General features: G+C 47.6%; 1 protein-coding gene across 2 annotated transcripts in view; it reads left to right on the top strand.

The window, feature by feature from the left end:
• Positions 1-27,690, top strand: part of EDRF1 (erythroid differentiation regulatory factor 1) — a 412,080-nt gene that overhangs the window by 223,259 nt on the left and 161,131 nt on the right. For both annotated transcript variants that reach the window (XM_085606261.1, XM_085606259.1), the window contains 3 exons: positions 22,694-22,765; positions 22,850-23,000; positions 26,617-26,805. In XM_085606261.1, the coding sequence (XP_085462387.1) occupies positions 22,694-22,765; positions 22,850-23,000; positions 26,617-26,805 (412 nt within the window). The remainder of the gene's footprint in view (positions 1-22,693; positions 22,766-22,849; positions 23,001-26,616; positions 26,806-27,690) is intronic.

The raw sequence follows: 27,690 nt of genomic DNA, 5'->3' as shown, positions 1-27,690 counted from the left end.
TGGAAACTGTTAGAACAGTTAGATAACAGAACATATCCTGCTAACTGGCTGTCATGGTTTTGTATCATTTGTGCTTATATCTGCATCCTTTTTTATTTTTTGGAATCTTTTTATTTATTTTACACAAACTGTGGTTAATACACATACAGTAAACGTTCAAGCACATACACTTACTAGTCCCTTTACTCCCTTGTTACCAGATATGGCCTCCCATGGCGCTTCTATCTTGTGTATCGAAGCATTTATCAGGAATGCAATATGGGGTATTTTGGAGTACGTAGAGCAGCCTGGGTAGCATGATCATTTTGTAAAGGGCAGCCCTGCCCATGATTGTCAAGGGTAGTTTATGCCACATTTCCTCGTTTTCGCAGAGGTCTCCCAGGATCCTTTCTAGGTTAAGCTCCATAAATCGTTAGCAATCCGGTGTGATCTCAATATCCAGGTATTTGAAACCGGAGCTCGTCAGTCGTTGATCAAGGCCCCCCAGTCCCTAAGTTAATAGAGGACGGGTTTGTCCAAGTTGATGCGGCATCCGGAGTAGGACTCAAAAACATGGAACACGACGGCACTGCTGGGATCGGCAGCTCTAGGTCTTTGTGGTACAGCAGGGCGTTGATGGCATAGAGCGATGTTTTCTCTGTGTCCACCGACGTCTGAGGGGAAACTCACAATGTCCGCTCTGCACGGCACCCAGCAGACCAGTGGCTTTAGGCACAACACAAATAGGAGAGGTGACCGTGGACTACCCTGTCTCGTGCCTCCCCCCAGTGGAAATGTGTCAGCGACTGTCCCATTCACCCTCACTGCTGCAGTGGGTGCACTGTAGAGGAGGGCCACACAGTTATGGAACCTTGGCTCGAATTCGAACCGCTGCAGGGTCCCGGATGGATACTGCCAGTCCATGGAGACAGCATTTAGAATGGATCCGGAAAATTTTCAGCCGGACCTCTGCATGCCAGAAGGTGGTGCCTTCGACTCTGCACTGATACTGCTCCGCTCCAGAAATGATATATGTAGTAACAACAGGTTCCAAGCTCTGTTGCAAACAGAAGTCTGTGGCCGATCCCCATCAGGTGTGCTGTGGTGCCTGGGATCGACCCACTACTCGACGGCTGGCAATGACTGCAATGCTATGTACCAGAATGCTGGATGAAACTTTACGTCGCCAATCATAAGAAGACTCCATGCCGGTACCACTTCAAGTCCCGCTCTGTCCAATGCCCGCTCTAGGTCCTCTTCCCGGAGTCGACAGAGTTCCACTCCCTCACGCCACTCAATTCCCTCTGAGAAAGTGCAGGGATGGTGTCACCCCTCTCAATCTTGCTCCCGAAGTCTGCTAACTTTGGAGCCAATCCCACTGCTGGTTCCGACACAGCCTGAGTTTCCAGAGCCACATCAGATTGAAGAGTTCCGCACAGTCATGCTCCAGGTGTTTGGTTCACTGCCGAGTCCCTCTGGCGCGCCTTCAGGACACATTGAGGTACAAGGCCTTTCACCTGGGTTACAGCTGGCGTTTTCGCCCTCTGCACCAGCTAGACCCTTTGCACTTGTCTTGCCTCAGACTTCACTGCTATAACCAACCCCGGCCCGGGCACATTGACACCTATGCCGAAAATGTGCTCACCAAATGAGCAGTTCAGTTTGTCCTCTCCAGCTTTGGCCCAGCCTCTACCGACGTCATGCCTGAATCTACCTGAGGTGCCCATTCCTCTCTTCCCCTCCACCCTTCCTCCCCACCCCCTTTAATTACCACATACTAGACAACACACTTTTTAATCCTTTTTTGAGACTGATTCAGTTAATGACAGTGACCCAAGTGATGAGTACGCTCAGCCCTGGCCAGTGATTTCAATACCTCCACTGAGACCGCTCTCCTCCTCCAAATCTGCCACAAAGGAATCCTCCCCCATGATCATTTGTAGGGCTGCTGAAATACTTGAACTCCAGCTTCCCACCTTGGAGGTTAAAACAGTTGTATTGACGGAGGTCCTCCAATCAGAGTAACATCTTCTAAGCCCGTTCTTGCTTGTAATGAGGCACTGACATATACATTATTTGGGATGTTGGCCAAACTTTGCCCTAGCGCCCATTCAATAGACAAATTGCCAGGTGCCATCGCCCTACTTGGTTGAACCGGCTTTTCTCTCGCAGCAACTCTCGCCAGAAAACTTGGTGTTGCAAGTTTCCACCAACTGCTGTAATCCCAGCACATTTCCCACAACTCCCCCTGATAGGAAATCTAAGTGAGTGAAACATTCGGCAAATGTGTCTTTTCTTCTACCAGCTTCGATCTGTAAATGCCAGCTGTTTTGGGATGCTATTCACGCACTTGGGATTCGATGGCACAAGTCCTCCCTGGTGTGCCCGAAGACCTTCACCCTGTACTTTCTCAGGCAATTCAAATGGACTTGCCCTTTGATGGTACTCCCCTTTTCAGGGAGAAAGCTGATTCCAGCCTCACCAACTGCAGCAGTTTCACTGTTACTTTTGCAGCTTTGGCCGAGGTGTCACCACCAACCCAGCCAGCCCCATCGGGGAACCAATCAGTTCCGCAGTTATAGCCCACTTGCCAAACCTCTATAGCATGCTCTTGCAGGGACATGGCCACCCAGTGGCAGGCGGAATTTACCGATTCTTACCGAGCTGACATGCGATGATGTCGGACATGAGGGTCCTACAGATTGTTCACAAGGGGTACGCCTTGCCCTTTCTCTCTTCTTCACTGTATCTTCCACCGGCCACTTAGTGGCGGATAGAGGACCATCTTTTAATTTTGCGGACGGAAGTGCAAACCCTTTTGGCCAAAGGGGCCATCGAGAGGATACCGGTGCAAGAAGTAGGGCGTGGTTGCTATTTCTGATACGTTCAGGTGCCCAAGAAGGATAGGGATCTTCAGCCTATTCCTGACTATCTGTATGCCGAAGTTTCACCGGACTCCTCCTTTTCAAGTGTTCCCCTTCAACTGAGCTGTTCTGGGCATGGTTGGGTTTTGTGCCTTTCCCCCGGGAAAGAGTCCAGGACTTTCAGACTATGATCCCAATAGTTATGCCTCAGCCCTGGATTTCAGTAAAGTTGACTCTGAGGCTGCTTGGACCGATGGCCTCCTCTTGCCTGCTGGTCAAGCATATCAGGTGGCATATGCGGGCTTTGCAGAGGGATCTAAAGTCCTAGTGGCCCAATATCAAAGGGACCTCTCCCATCACATCCAGAATTCAGAGGAGACCGCAAACAATCTGCAATGGTCATTACTGGACTGCTTCAATGTGAGGAGGGGTGATTGGTCCAAATCCCTTACTGGCCATATTTAATTGAGCAGAATAAGGAAGGGGTATGTGTCCTTGACAGGGGGAAATCCCTAACCCCCCTGGCCACAAGAGAGTTCCAAGAAAGAGTCAGGACAAGTAAATATCAACGTTTCACTCGAAGAAAATTCCAGTACACGCTATGCAAGGTAGTGATGTTTATATTTAAGTGTTATGACTCGCTTCAGGGAGTCCAAGTCAAATTACAAAAAAGAGTCATTACTGGACAGCAGTTGGGTCAGTAGCAGACCACTCGCCCTTCCCCACCGAGAGTTGACAGTGGTGAACGATGCATTGGTAATGGGTTGGGGCGGCCATCTGGGAGTGGTGGCGATCAGAGGTCTCCAGGCGAAATTATCTGACGTTCTGTTATTTGGTCTGTCTTTTGCTCGGTAATGCTCTGCTTTGGGCACAATTAAGGGTTATCTTTTGGTTTACTAATGAATGCCAGATCAGCTTTTGTTGTTTGTCACCGGCTGTGGTGTGATTTTTGAAAGGGCTACAATACCTGTGTCGCCCTTCTCGTTTTGTCATGTCCAAATGAGACCTTAATTAATTCCCGACTCGTCTGAAGTGCACTCCTTTCGAGCCGCTCCTCAGATGTCCATTACGGCTCCTTGCCATCAAGACTATGTTTCTCATTGCCATCACCTCAGCACGTCATGTGAGTGAGCTTCAGGCTGTTTGTGGCAATCCACCTTACACTTCCTTCTTCCTACATTGACTGGTTCTGCAGACATGGGCATCCTTACTGCCAAAAGTTGGGACACCGTTCCACGTTGGTGAACCCCTCACCTTGCCAGTGTTCTGTGATCCACCTCATCCTTCTAAGGAGGAGGAAAGACTTGATAGCTTGGATCCCATCAGACCACTGAGCTTCTACATAGATCGTACCACAGACAACCGGGTGGACAAACAGCTCTTTGGAAGGCTCTCTAGAGCAAAAAAAGGCAAGGCAGTTCATAAGAGAACTATGTCCTGCTTGATCGTGCCCTGCAATAGGATCTGCTGTGCAGTGATCAAAAGCAGCTGCCTGAAGGGCTGCCTGCGCATTCTACCAGCGCCAAAGCTGCTACCACTGAGTTGTCATGCAAGTCCCTGTCCTAGACATTTGCCAGGTGACTATCTGGGTGTCCCTCCACATGTTCATCCGGTATAATTGCCTGGACCGTCAGGTTTGCCGGAAGGGGCATTTTTATCGCTCTGTCCTGCAGGACTTTCTGGTTCTCTTCCAGGGGATCCTCATCAATAGTCATAAGCACTGAATATTCCCACCCATGTGTGGGGACCCCGGAAATAATCCAAAAATATATATGCAAGCAAGCATTGTTAGCTTACAGGCTGCATTGTAAAGCAATCGCATAGAAACTGAAAGCCATTGTACTGAAAACTGGGACCGTGCCTTTAAGGCAGCCATGACCCCTAGCTTCCCATCATGCCTCAGGGGTGACACTTAGGTCAGTTGTTCTTTCCGGCTCCTTCTGTTAGGACCCTGGATTCACTGCTCTCTCTTTTTTTGACTTTTCTGTCAAAAAATACCTTGATTTTTTTGTGGTTTTTTTTTTACCTTCACTCAACGTCTTTTGACCTTTGAGTGAGGTTTAAACCATTTTTTTGTGACAGATACTTTTTCTGTCAAAAATGCCTTCTTCGTTTGACTCTTGCCCAGCCTGTGGCAAAAAGAAGGCCAAGTCAGACACACATGATGTGTGCATTCTCTGTCTCCCTGAGTCCCACTCTCCTGCCTACACTGCAGGAAGTTATATAGAAGAACCATCAAAGACTGGGAGAGAATCCGACTTTATGGCCTCTCTGAAAGAGGTAGGTCTCTAGTGAGGAGAAAGAAGAGAATGCGAACAACGTCGAGGAGCAAGGTCCCGATATGTTCTTGTAGAGAGATTGCTTAGCTGACATCATGGAATGTGTGATGTCAGCTTAAGGTGGAATGTTAACGGATGAATTGGAGAGACTGTTGAGCTGGGAGCTCAGCTGGATTGTCGCCGAAAAATAAACTTCTTGAAGACCAGACAACCTTTTATGAAATCTTTACATTTCTCCTTCGGCGTCGGGCTCGACGTAGAAGTTATTGGCGGAAAAACAGTTGTCGTCAAAGGCTTTGGTGGTGCAGGAGCGTCACTCTTCAACTTCGAGGGCCAAGTCTCCAATGATGGTAGAGAAGCGCCCGGCGTCGAGACAAGATCCTCCGCCGATGACACATCAGCGACTATCGAAGTCGAGACACAGGTCGTCAGAGCATAAGACACCATCACCGACGTCGAAACTGAAGACTCTGTCGACCTCTCACCGCAGGTCAACGTCAAGACACAGATCACTGGAACACCAATGATCGACGTTGAGGCAAGGGCTTCCGTCGATGTCAGCAAGGCGTTCGACGTCGAGGCATGGGTCTCCAGCGGTTTCGCAACCGACGTCGAGACGGAGTCCTCCATCGAAGAAAAGATGTTCGACGTCGAGACAGGAGTCTCCGTTGAAGGAAAGACTATAGTCGTCGAGGCAGAGCCCTCCGTCAAAGAAAAGAAGATCGACGTCGAGACAGGGGTCTCCATCGAGGCAGAGCCCTCCGTTGAAGAGAAGACAATTGGCGTCAAGGCAGAGGTCTCCCTCGATACAGTTGGCGTTGAGGCAGAGGTCTCCGCCGAGAATGGGAAGGTCGACATCGAGGCAGAAGTCTCCGTCGGTGTCAGTTCCTTTGAGCTTTTCTCCCTCCATCATCGACGTTGAGAACAGGCTCCCACCGTTCCATTTCCAAGTCTGGATCTCCGAAGGTGGTGATCTCATCATCAAGAAACCAGACCCCTCCCTCGGGACATCAACGTTCAGTTGAAAGGTCTCATTCGGAGGGGCGAAAATCTCCTTCCACACGTCGCTCTTCTGTTAGAGCACAGATGTCATCATCTATTCACCTCTCTCCCAGATGGATGCGACCTCCACACCACTGGGCTGATCCTACACAATTGGCAGGCGCTCGGCGTGATTCGAACCCTCTTTACAGGTCTTCTCTGGCTCGCCTGGTTCAGGCTGCGGATCTCTCTCCGCCAAGAGAGAGAGCCCGCACTCGCACTCCTGCAGCTCGCTCCAGGAGGAGATCAAGATCACGCAGCAGAAGGAGGAGGTGCAGATCTTTAACGCTTTCCACCTCCTCAACACGCTCCTCAAAAAGAGACTACTCGGCCACCCTTACCAACAGTCCACCGTCGAGGATCTCTCCGGTGGACGATGTTAGCACGTTCTAAGAAGTGCTTTCCAGGGGAGCTAACAAGCTGAACATTCCTATGGCAACTCAGCAGAGCACGTCGTTGATAATTTTCGAAACTTTAAACCAGAGGGCTGCTTCTAGACCGTTAATTCCATTGGTACGGGGGCTCCTCCAACCGGTTATGGACATCTTCCTCACGCCGGCAACCCTGAAAACCGCACCGGCGAGAATTCTAAAGAAATATCGCCCATCGGAGGGGGACCCATTATTCCTAAAGTCCGATCCACCACCGGACTCTGTGATTATCTCTGCGGCTAGGAAGACCCACTCAGTGGCCTCCTCGTCTACAGTACCACCGGACAAGGAGAGCAAGATGCAGGTTTCGTGGGGGGGAAAAAGTATGTGGCGTGCCTCCATGCTTAAAGTCTCCAGTGCATCAGCGCTCTTGGGGCGCTACGAAAGATCTCTGTGGGACTCTCTCCAACGCATTACGGAGAAACTGCCCAGGGAAGACCATAAGGACTTCAAGGAGATCTTACAGGAGAGCAGCTTGGTGGCGAACCAAGTAATCCGTGCTGCAGCGGATGGGGCTACACGCTCAGCCCATTCCTACACCCACAGGATTTGTGCCAGAAGATCATCCTAGCTTTGCCTCACAGCACTGAAATCAGCAGCGCAGGCCCGGATCCTTGATCTCCCTTTCTCCGACTCATCTTTATTCGGTACTCACACGGATGAGGAAATGGCCCAGATGAAGACTGAGCTGGATACCCTGAAAGCAGTGGGGCTGGAGAAGAAAAAAGAGTTCCGTCGCCGCTACCGCCCTAATGATCGACGATCCTTCCAACAGAGGGTTCAAACCCCTCATTGGCAAACACCAAAACCAGCAGGGTCAACAAAAATCCCAGCATCAAGGCTGTCGATCCTCCATTTGAAGAGGAGCAAATCGCCAGTCCTCTACCTCTACGAAAGCTCCAGCCAAGCAATGAGTGCCCGCTTCCTCCATCACCATCCACCATTCCAGTGGGGGGGAAGTATTGCAAATCATCTGCAAGAGTGGCGAGCTATCACGAAGGATTAGTGGGTGTTAGCTATGCTGCAGAATGAGTACTCTCTATGTTTTCGACGTCGCCCGCCCTCGATCCCTCCGGTGCCATCATCGTTCCACCAGATCAACATGCTGCAAAGGAAGTGGCAATCCTTCTACGCAGGTCAGCCATAGAGAAGGTGCCAACATCACAAAGAGGTCGAGGAGTCTATTCAAGATACTTCTTGGTAAAGAAAAAAGGTCGAAAATCAGAATACAGGCCCATTCTGGATCTGCGAACACTCAACAAATCCATCAAACGGGAGAAATTTCGCATGTTGGCTCTCCACCAAATATATCCTCATCTCCGACTACTTTCACGTCCCGATTAGTCCGCATCACAGGCAATACCTACGATTCCTAGTCGGATCGTCACACTATCCATTCAAAGTGCTGCCCTTCGGGCTGAAGTCAGCTCCCCGAGTGTTCACGAAGTGTATGGCGCTAATGGCAGCCACTCTGCGACGCAGAGGCATCTTGGTCTATCCTTCTCTGGACGATTGGCTGCTGAAAGGCCCCTCTCCCCAGATTGTGAAGAACCATTTCTGGCAGTGTCTAGATCTTTGTCAACAGCTGGGCCTCCATGTGAACTTTGAAAAGTCGACACAGCAGCCCACACAGAGAATCCACTACCTGGGGGCCATGATAGACAGTGTTTCCTTCGGAGGAGAGACAATTATCCATCACACAGAAAGGCAGACAGATTTTAAGCAGCAACATGTCTTCAGTGCCTCAGATCGCCTCCCTGCTAAGGTCAATGGCATCCTGCATTTTTCTGGTCCCCAATGCCAGACTGAGAATGTGTCCTCTACAGCAGGATCTGGAGGACAAATGGGATCAGCGGACATCTCGCTGGAAAGACAGAATCTGTCACAAGCAGCCAGAGCATCCATCCCGTGGTGGATGAAGAAGGACAACCTGAAAGTAGGGGTTCCGTTCCATCAAACTCCTCCTTCTCAGACGCTGATCCCAGATGCATCCCTCCAAGGATGGGGGCTCACATGGGGTCTCTCCAGTTGCAAGACCTATGGTTCTCAAAAGAGCAACTGTACCACATAAACATGTTGGAACTAATAGCCGTTCATCTGGCTCTCAAGGCTTTCCTCCCTTCGATTCAGACGAGTTCCATCCTAATACAGACGGACAATACCACCACCATGTACTACCTGAACAAACCGGGGGAAACTCGCTCGAGGACGCTCTCTTTGGAAGCTCAGACCTTTTAGCCCTGACTCCTGGCAAGGAATCTATCCATCACTGTGGTTCACCTGCCGGGAGAGCAGAACTCTCAAGCGGATGCCCTCAGCCGGCTCTTCGAGGAACAGCAGGACTGTGTTCTCAACGACGAGGTGGTCGAAGACATTTTCCAGGCTTGGGGTCGTTTAGATATTGACCTGTTCACGGAAGACGAAAACACAAAATGCCGAGACTTCGCCTCAAGGTACTACCGGCCAGAGATCGAAGGGGAATGCCCTTTTGATAGACTGTTCAGGGTCATTTGTGTACGCCTTTCCACCCCTTCCTCTCATCCTAAAGGTGGTGACCAAGCTCTCACATTCAGACACTACGATGATCCGGACTGCTCCGGACTGGCCGAGGCAGTGGTGGTACCTGGGCCTTCTGCATCTGTCCATATGCCCACACAAGAGGCTGCCATGCAGACCGGATCTGCTGTCCAAGATTAACGGGAGAATTCATCATCCCAACTTTCCCTCACTGAACATGGCAGAATGGCTCCTGAGGTCCTCCATTATGGTCATTTAGGCCTTCCACAGGACTGCATGACCATATTGAAAGAAGCGAGGAGACGCTCCACAAGACACTCGTATGCTTGTAAATGGAAGCGATTTTATGTATGGTGCGTACAAAATCATTGTAGTCCTACCAAGGGGCAGGAGGAAGTAATTTTGCCATACCTGCTTCATCTAGCCAGAGCAGGTTTGAAATTCGCTTCCATTAAGGTGCACCTAGCTGCCATTACTGCATACAGGCGTTCCCCATCTCAACCCTCGTTCTTCCAGCTACAGGTAGTGAAGGACTTCCTACAGGGTCTCAAGAAAGTCGGTCCGATCCCCTTCACCTCCTTGGGAACTGAATTTGGTACTGTCAAGATTGATGGGTCCACCATTTGAGCCTATCCACAAAGCAACCTTGCAACACCTTACGTGGAAGGTAGCCTTCCTGGTGGCTTTCATCTCAGCACGTAGGGTGAGCGAGACACAGGCTGTCTGTTCAAAAGAACCCTACACAGTCTTTCACCTCAATAGAGTGGTCCTGAGAACACACCCCTCCTTTCTTCCGAAGGTGGTGTCCGATTTTCCCGTAAACCAAACCATTTCTCTTCTGACCTTTTTCCCTAATCCCTCCACTCCAGCTGAGAGGGCTCTACACTCTTTAGACCTGAAAAGGGTTTTGAAGTTTTCTCTAGACAGGTCTAAGTCAATTAGAAAGTCTGATCAACTATTTATTAATTACGGTTCGATCTGGACAGGTTTTCCAGCATCAAAGCGGTCCATCTCCAGATGGATAGTTTCATGCATCAAATTTGGTTATCAGTTAGCGGAGAAGCCTCTTTGACCCACTTCCAAAGCTCATTCCACGGGAGGAAAAGCGGCTACGACTGTTTTTCTCAATAACGTTCCATTCTCTGAGATCTGCAAAGCAGCCACTTTGAGATCAGTGCATACATTTGCAAGACACTATTGTCTTGACTCAGATACCAGAGCGGACACCCAAGTAGGCCAAGCCTCCTTGAGGAATCTGTTCAACAGTTGATTATTTCGGTTGTTATTAATTGGGTCTCTTTTTTTTCTCATTTGCCTGCAGGGGGAAGATGGGCTTGCTATTCTTTTCAGTGCTTATGACTATTGATGAGGATCCCCTGGAAGAGAAGGATAAGTTACTTACCTGTAATCCTAGTTCTCTTCCAGGGGTATCCTCATCAAAGTCCATTCACAGACCCACCTCTGAAAAGGTTGAGCTTTGGTATCTATTCAAAAGATGAGGAATTTGCGGCTAGAGGTCTCTATCAGAATAACGAATTTTATTTTTATTTTTTTACAGAGATTTATATAGCGCAAACTTGACCTGAATCGGTATCAGAGCGCTTTACTTAGCACCAGTTGCATTACATGAGGACACATTCATTTTTTTAGGCACCAGTAGATTGTGATTTGCCCAGAATCACAGGATGTTCAGCGTCATTGCCGAGACTCGAACCCAGTTCCCCAGATTCGAGGTCGACCACCCTAGCTGTTAGGCCAACTCCTTCCCCAATTACTACTATTACTTCTCCCAACTAATTACTTCCCTTTGATAATGCTCTTTCTGGTAGAAACTCGATCAAGCAGCAGACTTCTCACCATCCCTCTCATCCTCCCTGTTCTCTGATTGAACTGTATGTATTAATAAGATCCCAAGTCTAGGAATATGCACACCGTCTACCAGTTTGCTTTTGTGGCTCTGCGTCGGGGGTGCAGCCAGTCTCGAAGACAACTGATGTAATTGCGTGGGGTTCGAGGCAATATAGGCCCCGCATGTAATTTCCAGAGTGGAACGGCATCTGTGTGAAACCAGAAGGCGCCACCTTCTGGCATGCAGAGGTACTGTTGAAATATTTTTGGATCCTGTCCTTTTTTATTTAAAAAAAATAAATAATTTATGCAGCTTGCATCAAGAAAATAAACAACCGCCCAATCAAGGGCTACAATCCACATTGAGTTTTAGCTAATACAAGCCATTTGCAAAGATAAAACAACAATTAGCATTACATATATAATTAGTGCAAGAGCACTGTATTAACTGTATGGAGTTCCAACTCCCTCCACAGCATACCCCACCCCCCAAAAGGAACCTACCCCAACCCTCTCATAACATGGATGGCAGTACCTTATACACCGAAGTCACATTACTAGGCCGATAGGTACATAAGCAGGTGGCTAACAAACCCTGACAACGTGGTCTACATCTTAAAGGAGTAAACTCCCAATGAACATTAGGAGCACAATATAGGACTCACAATAAATTTGGCTGAATGGTTAAATACCTTGTAAGAGGCGCCCAGAAATCCTTGGGGCGTGAGGTTGCAGGCAGCTCCTCAGCATATACCTCCAATTGATCTCTGCAATAAATTAAATCACGGATCCAATTTTTAACAGTGGGCGTAGTTCACGCCCCCCAACAAAGTGCAACCGACCTCTTTGCAAACAGATTGGCAACAGCAACTATCCGCCTGTTGGATGGCTTTAACTGCTTCACAAAACCTAGCAGACAAAGATCCGGCTCACACCGTATCGCCTCCAACACAACCTCTGTGAGGATATGTGTAACCTTGGACCAGAATGCGAAGATTCCAACACAGGTCCAGGACATGTGCAAGAAATCAGCGTCAGCACGCCCACACCTCACACAATTAGCATGCTCACGCAAACCATATCTATGCAGTTGTAATGGGGTATAGTAAAATTGGTGCAGATATTTAAAATGAATCAACCGTAAGTTGCAGTTCGCCGTAAGGCGACCCGTCAATGCACAGAGGTCTTTCCACATACCAAGCCTGAGTGTAGGACCCAATACCCGTTGCCATTTACCAAAAGATGGGTGTTCTGCAACCTCCCGCTCTCGCAATGAGGCATTGTATAATTTGGTGATTAGGCCTTGTCGCTCCTCCCCACCTAGCATAGCCTGTAACGCCTTCAACGTAACCGGTTCTGCCGGGTAGTCGGGATAAACAGTTTTTATAGCTTGTCGCACTCTAACATAAATGAAACCTACCATGAACCCTCGATCTTCAGAACCCTGTATTTCGCGCAGTGTCTTAAATCGACCCTGTGTATAAAGATCTCCTAGGCGGGATATACCGACGGACGCTAGCGCCTTCAGGGCCGACGCTTCCCTAGCTGCAGAAATGTCCGGGTGAGATGCCAGGGGCAACTTTAGGAGCATACATATATGAGAGTCCTGCCCGTTTAGCTAGCATTCTCCAGGCCCAAGTGGTGCATAATACAGGATTGATCTCAGTCCTGGGATCCCCCGATCCTCCCGAGAGGGTAGCTACCTGCAGGGGCAGAGGTTGGACCGCATCAGCTTCAATCGCAAGATGAGGCAGAAATCTTATTGGGTAGTGCCAATAATGCGCAAATTGCGCCTGAGCGCATAGATAATAGAGGTGAAAATCCGGAGCTTCAAAACCACCCCGATCAAATGGTTGCACCAACACCTCCCAGCTACATCTAGGTTTTTTCCCGGCCCATACAAACGTAAGAAGGGCGGATTGCAACGTACGGAAAAAGGCTATGTTCAGTTTGATGGGTATATTAACAAAGCAATATAACAGCTTAGGCAGGAAGGTCATTTTAACGATCGTAAGCCGATCAGCCAGGGAGAGCGGCAAACGTGCCCACCGCTCCGCCTGCTCAGTTATTCGCGTGAGGATCCGGCCATAATTCTCCACAATCACCCTTTCAGGGTCTCTATGTAGCTAGACCCCAAGATACTTTACCGGCTCCTGAGTCCACGTCAGAGGGAAATCTAGATCGATTACTTTGGTGCCAGCTGTCAAAGGAAACACTACAGACTTTGATCAGTTTATACCCAGACCCGAGTAACGCTCCAATTTCACATACTCCCGCAAAAGGGCCGGCAAAAAAATGGCAGGCTCTCGAACATATAACATCATATCGTCCGCGTATAATGAAACCACAAGCGGACTTTGCCGGAATCTTAACGCTGCGGTCACATGGAGCTGTCTGATTTTACACGCTAACGGCTCCAAGGCCAGTGAAAAGAGCATTGGTGATAAAGGGCAGCCCTGCCTCGTGCCTCTTTCTATGGGGAACGTTGAGGAGACCCACCCATTGACACACACCCTTGCAGCAGGATCCGTGTAAAGAACCCGGAGCCATTGAAGAAAAAAGGGAGGAAAGCGCATACGTTGTAGGACCGTAAACATTGAAGTCCCAACGAAGGTAGTCAAAAGCCTTAGCTGCATCAAGCAGCACAGCTACCGCTTGAAAGTCGGGTTCGAAATAGTGAAGCGTAGAGAATACTGTCTGCAAGTTGTGCATAGTAGACCTAGCAGTCACAAAACCAGACTGGTCTGGTAGGACTAACAAAGGGATCAATGGTTTCAGCCGGGTAGCAATCATCGTCGCCAAAATTTTGGCGTCGATATTTGAGTGAGAGGGGCCTATACGAGTCGCATCTGTTCGGGGGCTTGTCGGGCTTCAATAATGTTACTATTAAGGCCTCCCGAAGCGTGGGCGGAAGCCTCCCTGTATCATAGGCCTCCGCAAATACTTCTAAGAGGCGAGGCGCAACGTCATCAGCATATTCTTTATAGAATTCGCTAGGGAATCCATCTATGCCTGCCGCCTTACATGTGGGCAGTGCCATATTAGCAAGCTTGACATCTTCTTGATCAAAAGGCTGCACCAGATATTCCCTATACGAGGTGGAGAGCCACCCCAATGCCACTTCATCTAGATAAGAATCAACTTCCTCAGGCGGAGGGCCCTCTTGAGCTGCATATAAAGTAGTGTAAAATCGCAACACAATATCACTAAGCTCAGTGTTCAGATAATGCGCTTCTCCCTCCTCATCCACTAGTTGCTTAATGTGCTCTTGGCTACGGGGTTCTGACAGCCTCTGTGCTAACGAACGACTCTGGCGTCCCCCCCTCCCCATAGTAAAGAGCTTTCGCACGGCGAGAACGGTGCTGCAGTTCCTGATCAACAGTAGCGTTATGTTCAGAGACCAGATCTCTGATCTTCGCCAGCAATGATGGTGAGGGACTCAGCTCATAGTCACACTCAAGTGCGGATATGCCGAGCGCCAATTTATGAATCCGATGTCTGAGATCTTTTAAAACCCCAGCTTGTGCTTCAATGCACGCACCCCGTATTGTTGCCTTAAAAGCCTCCCATAACAAGCCAGCGCTGTCCACAGACCCCTCATTGTCATGAAAAAAAATGCGAATAGTTTCCCCAATAGTCTGCCTAAAAACTGGATCCGCAAGTTCCGTAGGCTGCAGTCTCCACGCAAATGGCGGTCGCTCACACAGAGGTGGCTGCAAGGCTAGAACCACCGGCTCATGCCTCACACCAAGAGTCCAGGTCCTGACCGTCTCTGAGACAAGCCAATAATCAAGACGGGACCAAGTCCCATGTACCGGAGATACAAACGTGCTAGCTCGGCATCCGGGATGCTGGAGCCGCCAAATATCCAGTAAGGAGCCCGCGTCCAGGAGTCCTAGAAACGTCTCCGCAGCCTTCCTGCTTCTGCCTGCAGTGGTTCCTGTGCTATCCAGGGATGCTTCCAAACATACATTAAAGTCACCTCCCCAAATTATTTCCGCTGACGGAAAGCTTAGGATGCGACGCCATACATCAGAAAAAAATGAAGGGTCCTCTATATTGGGGCCGTAAATATTAACCAACAAGATCAGCTTATTTCCCAAGGTACCATACATAATCGCCACTCGCCCCTGGTCATCTACCTCTGACTTCAGCAATGTGAAGTTCGTTCCTTTTTTTATTAGCGTCATCACTCCTCTGGAGTAGGTTGAATAGGACGATTCAAGTTTGACAGCAGCCCATCTGGTGCCTATACGTTGCGCCGAGGTCTTAGTTAAATGCGTCTCCTGGAGGAGAGCTACTGACACGCCCAATCTATCCAATTGGGCGAAAACGGAGCAAATTTTCTTTGGCGAATTAAGACCACGCGCATTCCAAGTGACAAACTTAATCTCACCACTCATACCATGCATCGCGCAATCAGAAAACATCTCAAAACAGCGCCACCAATGAACAAGCTAACAGTAGCAAGAAAGAGTATTGCACCAATCCACCCATTCCACCCCACCCCCTCCCCCCAAAACACCCCCCACCCACTTTGGCTGCCCCAACTCGCCAAAGCCATCCCAAGCATATCAAAACAACCTCCTTCGACTCTACCACTCAACAGCTTAACGTGGGGAACTCCCATATGAGGGGCGTCAGAGTGCTACTGTCCTCCCACATCATAGGAGGTGGCTGATCAGGTCTATTACCTGTGTTACAGTAGATAATCGGATACACAAAACTTAAGGCATCTCACATCCTTCATGGTTCCAATTCAGAACACAGCAGAACTTGCCGGGTCTAAACAGAATAATGACATTACCCACATCCGTCCGGCATAACATAAGGCAACATAGCAATACATCATATGTACAGTCCACTACATGATTAACCCATCATTCCTAGTCGCCTGCTCCCTGAGTGGCTTCAGCCTCTCGGAGATGTCTTTTGAGGAGTTTTGCGTGTTCCATCGCTGCCTTGGGAGTGGAAAAAATCTTAAAATTCCCCTCCGTCCCCACTCGAAGTCGCGCAGGATACAACATGGCGTAGGGGATATGTTCGGACTGCAAAAATGTCTTAACTGCACCAAACTCTCGCCGCGCGCCTGTACCGCGACAGTGAAATCAGGAAAAATAGACAAGGCATTCCCCTGATGCTTGATGGTACCCTTCTCCCTGGCCAACCGTAAAACAGTATCTCTGTCCCGGTAATTCAATAATGGAGCTATTATGGGACGAGGAGGACCTCCAGGAACTGGGCGCGCCGCTAGAGAGCGATGAGCACGCTCCACAACAAACATGGAGGACAGATGTTCTGAGCCAAAGATATCCTTAATTAAGGTCTCTATGAATTGCTCCATCCTCCCAGTGTTCGTCGACTCAGGTAGGCCCGTGATGCGAAGATTATTCCTCCTTGACCTGGCCTCTAAATCCTCATTCTTCGCTTGTATAAGAGCCAGCACCTTTTCCATATTAAGAGTCTTAGTGGTCACCTCCCCCAGACCATCCTCCGCATTAGAGACCCGCTGCTCAACCTCTCCCACTCTCAGCGCTTGTTTTTCCAACTGCGTGGACATGTAGTCCAACCTATGATTTATGGTAGACATGCTCCCTTCGATAGCCTGTAGACTCTTCTGCATCGCCAATAACGTAGACTCCAACTTAGGAGGGCGATCTCCCTGCCCATCGGCCTCTGAGTCAGAAACCGCAGTCTGCTGGGCTCTGCCCGATTTTCGTGGCTCAAACGTGAGGCAAGGGTGCGACTTATCCAGCTTACCCATAGTGAGTAGTGGGAAGGGCAAAGCACCTGGTTCTGCCAAGCTGTGCGCCACCAGGCCACGAGCAGGCGGTGCAGCTGTAGGACGCAGCACACAACTGTATTGCAAGCACTCTCAGATTAGCCCTTACGCACCATGCGGGAAAAACTCATGCTCCAATACACAGCAGGGACTATAGTCTGCAATACCTCCAATAACAAGAAGCAACAGTCCGCAGGTGATCAACGAGCACCAATCAGCTCAGCCAGCTCCAAGCCAAGGCCACGCAGCACACTCCCAGATTTCACGGCAACACCTTACAAGACAGGCAATTTCACTAGCCGAGGCGCCAGAGCCCAACAGGAAAAGGAGCAGCAGCCTGTATCTTCAGGAAATGAACTGCACAGAATCCAAACAAAATCAGCCAGGCCGGACCCCACCAAATCACAGGGGCCACTGCAGCGATGCGACGAAATTCAGCCAGTGCTTCCCACCAGAGCGCCAAAATGATTTGCAATGTGCCTTTAAACTGAAACTCCAGGGGGCTCTCAGCACGCCCCGGCGCAGTCCGCGCATCTGATGCAGAAATGCCGGTGAGTACCAGGCCCCTGAGTAGCGAGGTCGAGGGCAGCCAAGTCCACAGATGCGTTCCCTAGCCGCCGCGATCCGCGGCACACGTCCCCAGAGCAGAGCAGTCACTGGCAGGGAATATCAGGTAGACACACACGAGCCACGCGCGCAGGCCCCAGCCAGCGGCCCACACTCGCAGGCCCCAGGCTGCGGACCATGCGCGAAGGCCTCAGGCGATGGACCACACACGCAGGCCCCAGACGGCGGGCCGCGACCTGTAACCCCGGCCCACACCCAACTCCTCAACCACGGGCCAAGGTCCGGGCCGCACCCTCCTACCACAGTCCGCCGCAGGCACCGCTACACTGTCACCTCCGGGACTCAGAGTCTCCGATGGCGGCCCAAACTCCTCTCCGCCATTACAGGGGCTGCACGCACAGGAAGGCCGCAGCGAGGAGCAGTCCCGTTTCCGCCACACCGCTACAGGGCAGTGTGTTCCGGCTCCCCCAACGGCAATACGGGTGAGGCACCAACTGTGCAATATCACTCAGCACTCCGCAATACCGCGTCCGGGCTCCTCCCTCGATCCGCTCACGCCGCCATTTTACTGTCGCGGTAGGGGAAGCCTCAACGTCGATCGGTGGGAGACTGCAACTTCTTCAGACCCAATTTCCTGGCCCAATATTCAGCAGGGATATTGGTACACTCCTGCCGCCAAAAGAAAAGTTGGATGCCTCTTGAGTTTGTCTGATATTAGGCGGATTGCAGATCAGCCGGGCGGAGCTGCACTAGAATGCGGCCATCTTGCCTGGCGCCCTAAAGCGCCCCCCTTGGATCCTGTCTGACGCCTGGGGGAATATTAAGAAGTTGAGCAATCTGCTGCCAGCTAGAGTCTCTACCAGAAAGAGCATAACCAAAAGTAAGTAACCTGTTCAGTAAATATTCAAATGTAAACTGCACCTGGTGAAAATTCTTCCCCAGATTTTTTTTTTGTTCACTAAAAACAAGATAAATCTATTTTTTGCCAGTGACTTGGTTTTCAAACAATTATAGATTGTAGTCCAAACTACAAAACATAAATTATCCTGTCTCTCATTCCAACTGGGCGTTCAGTTTAATCTAAAGTTATTCCTAGCTCCTCATCTAAGCATTCTCCCACCGCTAGAAGTTGCTACTAGGGTGCCAGTTCTCTGTCTGCACCTTGACCCCTAAATAAACCTCTTCAGTGAGGCCTTTCCTTTTCGCTTGTCCCATGAGGTGGGGGGCTGGATATCTGAATTTCCGGAGAAAGAGGAAGGTGTCCCCCGTGACCCCGTAATCAGTGAGTCCTGCAAATGGCCCGTTCTCCAAGACTCGCACTTCCATCATTCAGGATAACAGATATAGACACTCTACGTAATATCAAATCTGATTGGTATCAGATCTTCCTTTTTTGGGTATATGCGTTGTTGGAGTGGTATAGCAACAGAAAATTCAGGAGGTTAAGCTTCACTTTTCTAGGGAATGAGTGAGGAGGGATTGAGGCTTTTCACCACATTGTGCTCTCAGAGGAGCACTTGTCCATGTTGCTCCAAGAAGTGCAGGCTTTTTTGTCTAAAGGAGCCATATAGTGGGTCTCAGCCCAGGAAATAGGTGCTGGCTGTTACTGATGTTATTTCTTCGTGCCGAAGAACGATGGAGGCCTTTCTCCTAATTTATGTCACTGCCTTCATGATAAAGAACAAATTTAAGATGGCCATGCTGGCCCAGCCTCTGTCTGCCCTGGTTTCAGGTGACTGGATGGTGGCTTTGGACCTGCAGGAAGGTTACTTTCATGTACCTGTCCTGGAGTCCCTCAGACGCTGCTTGTTGCTCAAGGTGGTTTAGGAGCAATTTACCATTCACCCCTTTTGCCTCAGCAATGGTCCTCGAGAGTTCATGAAAGTGATGGTGGTGGTCTTGGTACAGCTTTAGAGGTTGGGGTAGCCAGTTCTTCCTAACTTGACAACTAGCGAATGAAGCCGGGCTCATAACAGTCAGAGACATCGTCCAGACAACGGCGAACCTCTTAGGATCCTTGGGGTTCACGATAAACGTATCAAAGTCTTACCTGACACCTTCTGAGACTCCCTTTTATTCGAGCCATCCCAGATATGTTCCAGTTTCAGGCCTTCCCTACACTGAGTCCAGGACATTTGGGCTATCATACCGATGTTTCATGCTTGGGCCAGGGCTTCAGTAAGATTGGTCCTGAAGCTGCTGGCAATCTTGGCATCCTGCATCCTACTTATCGACTATGCCAGGTGGAACATGTAAGCATAGGAGTAGAATGAAGTCTCAGTGGTAATTTACTTTACCTGGGGGCTGTGAGATCATATGTGAAAAAGTTTTAGATTATTAAGAACGTCACAACATGCCTTCTGTGCCACACCACTAGCATATCTTTTTCACTGAGCTTCATAATCTTCACTGGCTGAATATAAACAAGTGCATCAAGTTTAAATCTTGTGCTATACGTATAAAGTCATGTCTCAGACAGAACCGAAGTTTTTCAGGACGCTGGTTCATCCTTAGACTCCCGACAGCAATCTGCCCTCTTGCAGTCAGAATCCAGCAGTTCTTCCTCAAGTCAACCTGGCCAGACAAGGAGGGCGCTCCTTTTCATTTTTGGGGCCCAAACTTTGGAATTCTGTTCCTCTTTCTTTAAGATTGTGAACCTCTTTTGAGAGGTTCCACAAGCAACTGAAAACCTGGCTATTATAATCTCTGAAAGTATGCTCCAGCTGTTATGTTAGCACTGGGAAGCCCCCTGGCGCAGCCATGCACTCTACAAATCAGATTAACATAGCAGTGTGCCCAGCACTTGAGGAACCTTATACCTGCAGTGCTGTCTTAACCACAATTAGATTAGTGTCAGATCCCACTCCCTGCCCAAACCAGTGCTGATGGTGGTGACAGATGCATTGCTGCTGGGATGAAGAGGTCATCTACGAGAGATGGAGAGAAGAGGTCTCAGGTGGAGACCTGGCTCCATATCAAGCTGTTGAAGTTGCTATCTATTTGTCTGGCGCTGAAGGTCTTCCTACTGTCCATCAAAGGTAGTCTGGTTCTGATAAAGACTTCTAGCTGTAGATTCCACACCTTTTGAGTATTTCTTCTAAGTGTTAGACTGGATCCAGAAACTTTTCAACAGTACCTGTGCATGCTGGAAAGGGGTGCCTTGCGGCTCTGCAATGACACTGTTCCGCTCTAGAAGTGACGTGCGGGGTATGCACCGCTACCTTGCACTGACGTCAGTTGCTTTCTCTCCACGCCTCTCGACGCGGATCTGGAACTTCTCTTGTCTCTCTTAGACTATTTTGTACCGATTTTCTTTTTTCCTCAAACAATTTCAACAGTGTGCAAGGGACTTCGCCCCCTAAGACAACATGTTTCAAATCCTGTGAGGACTGCCACAAACAGATGTCTGTGACAGATCTTCAGGTTTGTTTGTGGTGTCTGGGGAGGCATCATGACTCCAAGATCAGTGGGGACTGTGCATTGATGAACCCGAAGGTCATCAGGAACGTGAGGCAAAACATACGTTGACAAGCACAAGGAACCACAGCCTCGGTACCGCTCCAAGTCAAAGGTTTGTTTCCAGAGTCAATGGAACCGCTCTCAGGGCTGGTCTTCATCGCAAGGGCAGTATAGTGTACCCGGGACCGCTGGGTGTGAGCACATGTTCTCCGATCAGGCAACTGCTTTGGGAGGATCTCCTATCGACCCCTTGTGATGCTACATTAGTTCTTAATTTAGTCTTCACTTTTCTCATGTGCATGCCATTCGACCCCATGTACACATGCTGTTTTAAGTTTTCTGACTCGGAAGACAATGTTTCTGGTTGGAATGCCTTCCGTCCCTCGCATGAGTGAACTCTAAGCTCTCTCAGTGCAGCCACTTAATACCACCTTTTTTCCCCAGACAAAATGATACTGCGGACAAAGGCAGGCTTTTTACCTGAAGTGGTTACTGCTTTTCATGTTGGACAATCTCTCACTCTTGCAATGTTCTTCACCCCACCCCATCCATCTTTGCCCCACCCCATCCATCTTTGCCCCACCCCATCCATCTTTGCCCCACCCCATCCATCTTTGCCCTACCCCATCCATCTTTGCCCTACCCCATCCATCTTTGCCCTATCCCTCAGCTGGACCACAAAACAGCTTTGAGATTTTACACTGATTGCACCAAAGACCGTCAGAGATCAGCTCTCTGCGGATTTTCTGCTGCAAAGAAAGGTGAGGCAGTGCAGAAAAGGATTTTGCCAAGGTGGATAGTCCTCTGTATCAAGGTTTGCTACATACTATCCAAGAAGCTTCCTCCGGAAGGACTGAGTGCCATTTCACCAGGGCCAAGCCTACTACCATTGCGCTGGCAATTGCAATGCCTGTACTTGACATCTTTCATACTGCGGCATGGGCATCTTTACACACGTTCATGAAGTTCTACTTCCTTGACAACAAGATCTGACAGGAAGACCATTTTGCTCGCTGTGTCTTGCTTGAGTTTTTTTTATCTGAACCATTCCACAGACCCTCCACCTTGGGGATACTGCTTTGGTTTCTATTCTGTAGGCGAATAGTCTGTGGCTAGATGTATCTCTCAGAAAAACAAGTTACTTACCTTCAGTAATGCTCTTTCTGGTTCATACTCTAACCATAGATGCCTATCCACTTTCCTGCCCCCGTTCTGTGGAATTGTCTCAGTTCTAATCTAAAAAAATCCCAATCTAGGAATATGTACACTGGTGCCTAATTATTGTTGGGCTCTCAGTTGGAGAATATGGACAAAGTCAATAAATAAACTGACGACTGCGCACAGGTGTAGCTCCGTTCATCACTTCCGAGCAGAATGAAGTCAATGCAAGCCGCACGTCACCATCTGTTTAGTAGACATGCAAATAAAGGAATCTAATGGTGTGGAATCTGCGGGTTAGATATAGTGTCCACCAAGAGCATTACTGAAGGGAAGTAATTTTTTCAATAGGGAGTGACAACTCACATCTTTTGTCCCCTTTTACATAGACAGATGTGAATTCTTTCTAACCCAGATTCAAGGGCATTTATTTAAATGTAGAGGATGCAACATGTTCCTAAATAGTGATTAATAACAGACTCAAGCTAACAGCTTAAACTGCAAGCATGAAAAGAAAATTTATTTTTAAAAGGTAATAGATTGGTTAAAACATAATAGTAAAGCAGCCTTCAGGGCCTTTCTTAGCTATCCTCCCATAAAGGTGAGAGTGGGGATGGGCGGGGGCTGTGCGTTGTTGGGTAGGAGAAGTTGTATTTGAAAAAGTGGCTATGTCTACAAGTTTAAAACTTGAGCCTCATTATTTGTCGCTAGAGTGTTGTCAAATGTTCATGTTAACATTCCATTCACAACGTTTTTCCTCTCCCAAAGCCCAGCTGTACTTTTCCAGTTTGCAATGACACAGAAGAACGCTGCAGATTAGTTCTTGGCTATGTTCTCGAGGTGAGTTCATAGTTCATTTCATTTCATTGTTGTTTTGTTTGTACATTCTTTCTATAAGTAAACAGCATTTCTTATTACACGAAGGGCTTGAAATCCATTGACGGAAGTATAAAAAAAGAAGGTGATTTACCTGCAGCTGACCCAAGCACCCCAATTCCACTAAAATACGAAGATGAGTCTTCAAATGTTGGTTCCGAATGTCTGGAGAAGCAGATGGCCTTATTTTTGGACAAAAGTAAGATTTGATTTTCATGAATTAACAACATTTATTTATTTAAAGTATATTAATATTGCTTTAAAGATTGCATTTATATTGTAAACAGTAACAAGTGCACACCTACACATTACAACATACTATGTGTATTTTCTGTTTCTATATAATTAATGTAGCCCAAAAACTCCCTTTGAGGCAACCAAGTACTGAATGAATCTTCAGATTTGGAGGCGCCTAGTGCCCCTGCGTAGGGTAGTTAATTGATAAAACAACCTTGCACAGAACAGAGAGATCAGTAACTGCTTTTGTGGAGGTCAGGAAGTTCTCAAAATTTTTTAAATTGTAGTGAGTCTGTCTGTATGAATGTCGAATGAGTAGCTTACATGCTATGAATAGTTTGAAAGAAGAAAGAGAAGCCTGAGATTCTGCAACAACAGGTACTGTCTTAACCTTTTTTCTTCTACTGGAGGCACTTCTACAGACTGGCTTATCAGCCAGCAGTAGGAGTGAGAAAGAGATGTAGCTTATTAGCATAGTCTTTGACAAAAGCTCAGAACATGTGAGCAATGTTCTTTCTTGAATGATTCTTTCTCATCAGAGTTTCTTTTTATCAGTTGTAAGTTTTGAATCCAGTACTTCTGGCTTTCTCTACAATCAAAGCATTGCCATAGGCCTAATTCAGACTTAAGGATGCCCTGGCTATGGCACGTTAAGTGGATTCTTGCTGGGGAATGAATAGTTGTCTGATGCCTACAAAGGCCTTATGGAGAACATGAAGATGTAAAAGTATGTTTTTTCACAAGGAGAGCTCGCAGTCAATAGTGTTGTTTCAGCAAATATTTTCTTGCAAGTGAGACATTGCCCTTTGTTATGTTTGTCAGGGAGCTGCGGCAAAAGCTCTGTGGGTTTTGCCCCCACTGTAGTGTTAGTTAATATAAAAATCCAAGCATCTAACATCCACCTGAAAAAGGGCGCCAATCCTAAACAAATGTTGGTCATGACTTGCAAACCATAGATGATTCAAAAGGGAAATCCAGTGAACCAGAGCTGTTTAACTCTTGGCAGTCAGTGGACACTCACGGTTCTTGAAAGGTGTTATTTGGGTTTCAGAAAGCTGAGCGTAGTCAATGCTTAGAGTACCATGAGTACTGAGGAATGGGATACAAAGCTGACCGCGTTCAACGTTCAGAATGCTAAAGGTGCTGAGAAACAGAATAGCACCACCGGATAGCACTGGTAGAAGTTGTTCAATGGCTAATGCTTTTGACTCAAAATTGGTTGTCACTGTCCTAACTTTACACTTTCATTGAGGATTCAACGATCCAGGTGCTAACCACTGGCCTGGGTGGTATCCATGAGAACAAGGACATCCTGCTTTAAGGTTAGGGTGCTACTAGGTTCTTGTAATAATTTGGTACCGCATAATGGATACATGTTGGGAGACATTCCAGCTTTCATCTCAGATGTGGATCAGAAAGTACCTCTGAAAGTCTAGAGCAGTGTTCTTCAATCTGTGGGGGGGTGCGCCACCATCCCAGGGGGGGCGCGCACTCCACCTGAAAATCTGATGGCTGATCGCCGTAGCGGAGGTTTTAAACACATTGCCCGCCTAAAAGCATCCTCGCGCACAGCGCTTTTTCAGAGATGTGGACAGTTTTTCAAGCAGTACTCTGCATCATTTTACATTTCATTATCAGAGGTGAGCCTCTGCTGACGCTGCTGAGGTCAGGTGTAACAGACTCCGATGCAGCACCAAAGCTCAGATACCCGGCAGCGCTGGAGAGGCACAGCGGGATGGCAACCCTCACACCTTCAGCCCTTGATGAGCTGTTAAGAGGTGCTTGAGGGTGACTGAGAGGGAGGGGCTGCAGCTTCAGGCGCAGGGGCATCTATTCAGATGCAAACAGCCCTGAATGCCTCATGTCTCTGCAATTTAGAGGGGCCTCACACATTCCCTTTCTGCCCAGGGCCCCAAACATCCTAGAACCGGCCCTGATTACTCCGAGGCAGCACGTGGTTCTCTTCACAGAGCCTAATTACTGTCACTAAATTGTAAGCAAACCTCGGTTCTGCAAACATGCAGTCTATAATTGGAATAAAATAAAGAAATGGCACAATCGCACCCACACTGATTAAACAAAGTATGGAGGACAATCAGTTAAATCAGTTCTCTTGGAGTATCTCCTTTAAGTACTGTACATCACAGTGGGGGATGGCAAAACTAACATTTTGGAAAGAGAGCCTGTCTTCTCGTTGTCTTGTCCAGGAGGGGGTGAGGAGCCCTACCCCTCCCTGGAAGAGACCAAGATGATACTTGAAAACTGCATGCCCACCCTGGTGGATCCTGTTCCCCCTCCTGTGATGGCTCCTGCCCCCACCCCCATGTGGTGGCTCCTGTCCCCCCACCTGTGATGACTCCTGCCCCCCCGTGATGACAGTCAATTATGTAGTGTACAAGATTCCAGAAGTTTCTGTCAGGTGGTGGGGGGCCCGACATTTCAAAAAATTCAGTTGGGGGGGCTCAACCTGTAAAAGTTTGAAGACCTCTGGTCTAGAGGGATTCACTCAACTACAGGAGGATCTGTTTGATAGAAGACGCAAGCTTTTGGATTCTGGTCAGGTTACAGTAACTTTATTGATAAGTGTTGGATGGCACCTATGCACCCGGAGAAAGGCTAGCTCTGTGTTTAGGCCTTGAAGAAGGACATTGTTACCCAGATGTTATTACCAAAACATTGAAGTTATACATTAACATACAGGGAAGAATAATACTTCCTTGAGATCCCAGAGGCAATTGAGTAACAACTCTAATGAGACATAACAAATAGAGTTGATGGAACAATAGCCCCTTTGATTAAGGAATTCCAGGATCTAATACAAAAACTGCAAATAGTTGAATGCTAAATAGTACATTTCCAGAGTGGTGGGTGTGCATTAGGTTACATTTTGCTGTGGACCAAATTAGTTTGACGTAGAACTTTGTTCAAGTAGAGTTGCTCCACTAGAGTAAAATTTGGGAAAGTACACCAGAATTTGAAATGTTAAAGGAGGATGGCACAAAGGGTGGTTGATTAAAGATAGGAGAGGGATAGTCCGAAACTGTTTTAGCTAGGTAAGGATGAATTTATATTTAAATTATTATGGGTGTTTCTGAAAAGGCAAAGGTTTAAGGCAAAGCTGGATTCTTCACGGTATATCCAGTGGCTTGACATTTAGTGGGAGAAGAGGAAGGAGGTAACACAATGATTTGGCATGGCCTAGCTTAGGGCTCAGTTCTCTGTGAGAGGTTTGGAAATAAGTCATCAAGGGCTGCATTTTGTTGAATATTGCATGATTTTTGCATACAACTTTTTTCATCTACTCAAGTCCTTTACCTTAAAGAGCTGATATTCTCTAACGGCACCTCGAAATGTCACTTCTGTGTGTGATAAAACGAAATCATTGGTACAATAATTATGCAAGTGTTCATCTTTTGAAAGTCTGTTGAAATCTGTTGAATAACAATGATGAGGCACCTTTTGTTTGGATAATCAAAATCTTAATCCGACTTTTTATCTTGACTTTGACTAAAATTATCTAAAGGCTGTCTGTCGTCTGCCGTCTGTTAGACCATACTGACTCTGTTTTGTGTTACTAGTTGGGACATCTGCTGAAGGCAAACATTCCAGTCAGTCAGGAATGATCCCCGGATCCTGGCAGTTCAAAATGAAACTCCAGCTGATTCTCAAGGCCTCAAAAGCATATTATGTGCTATCAGATGCTGCAATGAGTCTTCAGAAATATGGCAGAGCATTAAGATATATCAAACTTGCTCTTCAATGTCATGGTAAGCTTATGTTTGTTTTTGCTTTTAGTTACACTTGTTTTCTCTTAATGTAATGATATTGCTGAATGGTGTGACTCCTATGAAAGTACTCCTTATGTTTATGCGAAAGTAGTTTAAGGAAAAACTCAAAAATGAATTGTTCATAAAAAAAAGAGGTAGATGTGATTCATTAAGTACTAAGTAAAAAAGAGTGGAATTGAGTTTGTTTATAGCTTGGATTTACCCCAGCACACTCATGCACTGGTTCTTTGAGTGGTTGAGTGTCTGGAAAATAGATGCACTTTTCTGATGAGTTGGAGACAAAAAACTTTGGAAACTGAGCTACGGTTACAAAACTTTATGCAATAGAGTTTATCCAGTTTGGGTTCATCCAAGATTCATATGATCAGAATATTTACACTCGCCACCAGATTAGAGCTAGCACTTACAAAATATTCAGTGTTTCCAAATCTACCACATTTTTATACCTGTATGCTCTAAAAAGTATAGCCTATAGATAAAATCTCATCAAAAGGGCAGTATCCTTAAATTCTATAAACAACTTTTTTATACAGTAAGTGCCAGATGTAGGAAGCCAAATTGCGATCGCAAACAATGAAATTCGCAGAATTTCAGCATTTGCGATCGCAATTTGGATGTGTGCAATCAAGGTAGGCAAAAACCCACTCGCAACATAAAGAATCGCAAAAATTGTGGTTCCTTATTTTGCGCAAGCATTTAGAGAATTGCAATTTGCGATTCCCTAAATGCTATGCTAGTAGGCATTGCAAATTGCGAAATTGCCTTAAGGAATCGCAAATTACCACCAACTTCAAGTTGGTGGTATTTTGCGATTTCCTTTAAAAAAGCGCTTTTTAGGTCTCGTGCCTAGTGTTGCAGTGCACA

This window comes from Triturus cristatus, chromosome 1_2 (assembly GCF_964204655.1).
Source record: "Triturus cristatus chromosome 1_2, aTriCri1.1, whole genome shotgun sequence".
In the NCBI taxonomy this organism is placed as follows: Eukaryota; Metazoa; Chordata; class Amphibia; order Caudata; family Salamandridae; genus Triturus; species Triturus cristatus.
Note: the sequence above shows the minus strand (reverse complement) of the source record. Positions and strands in the feature narration are given on the sequence as shown.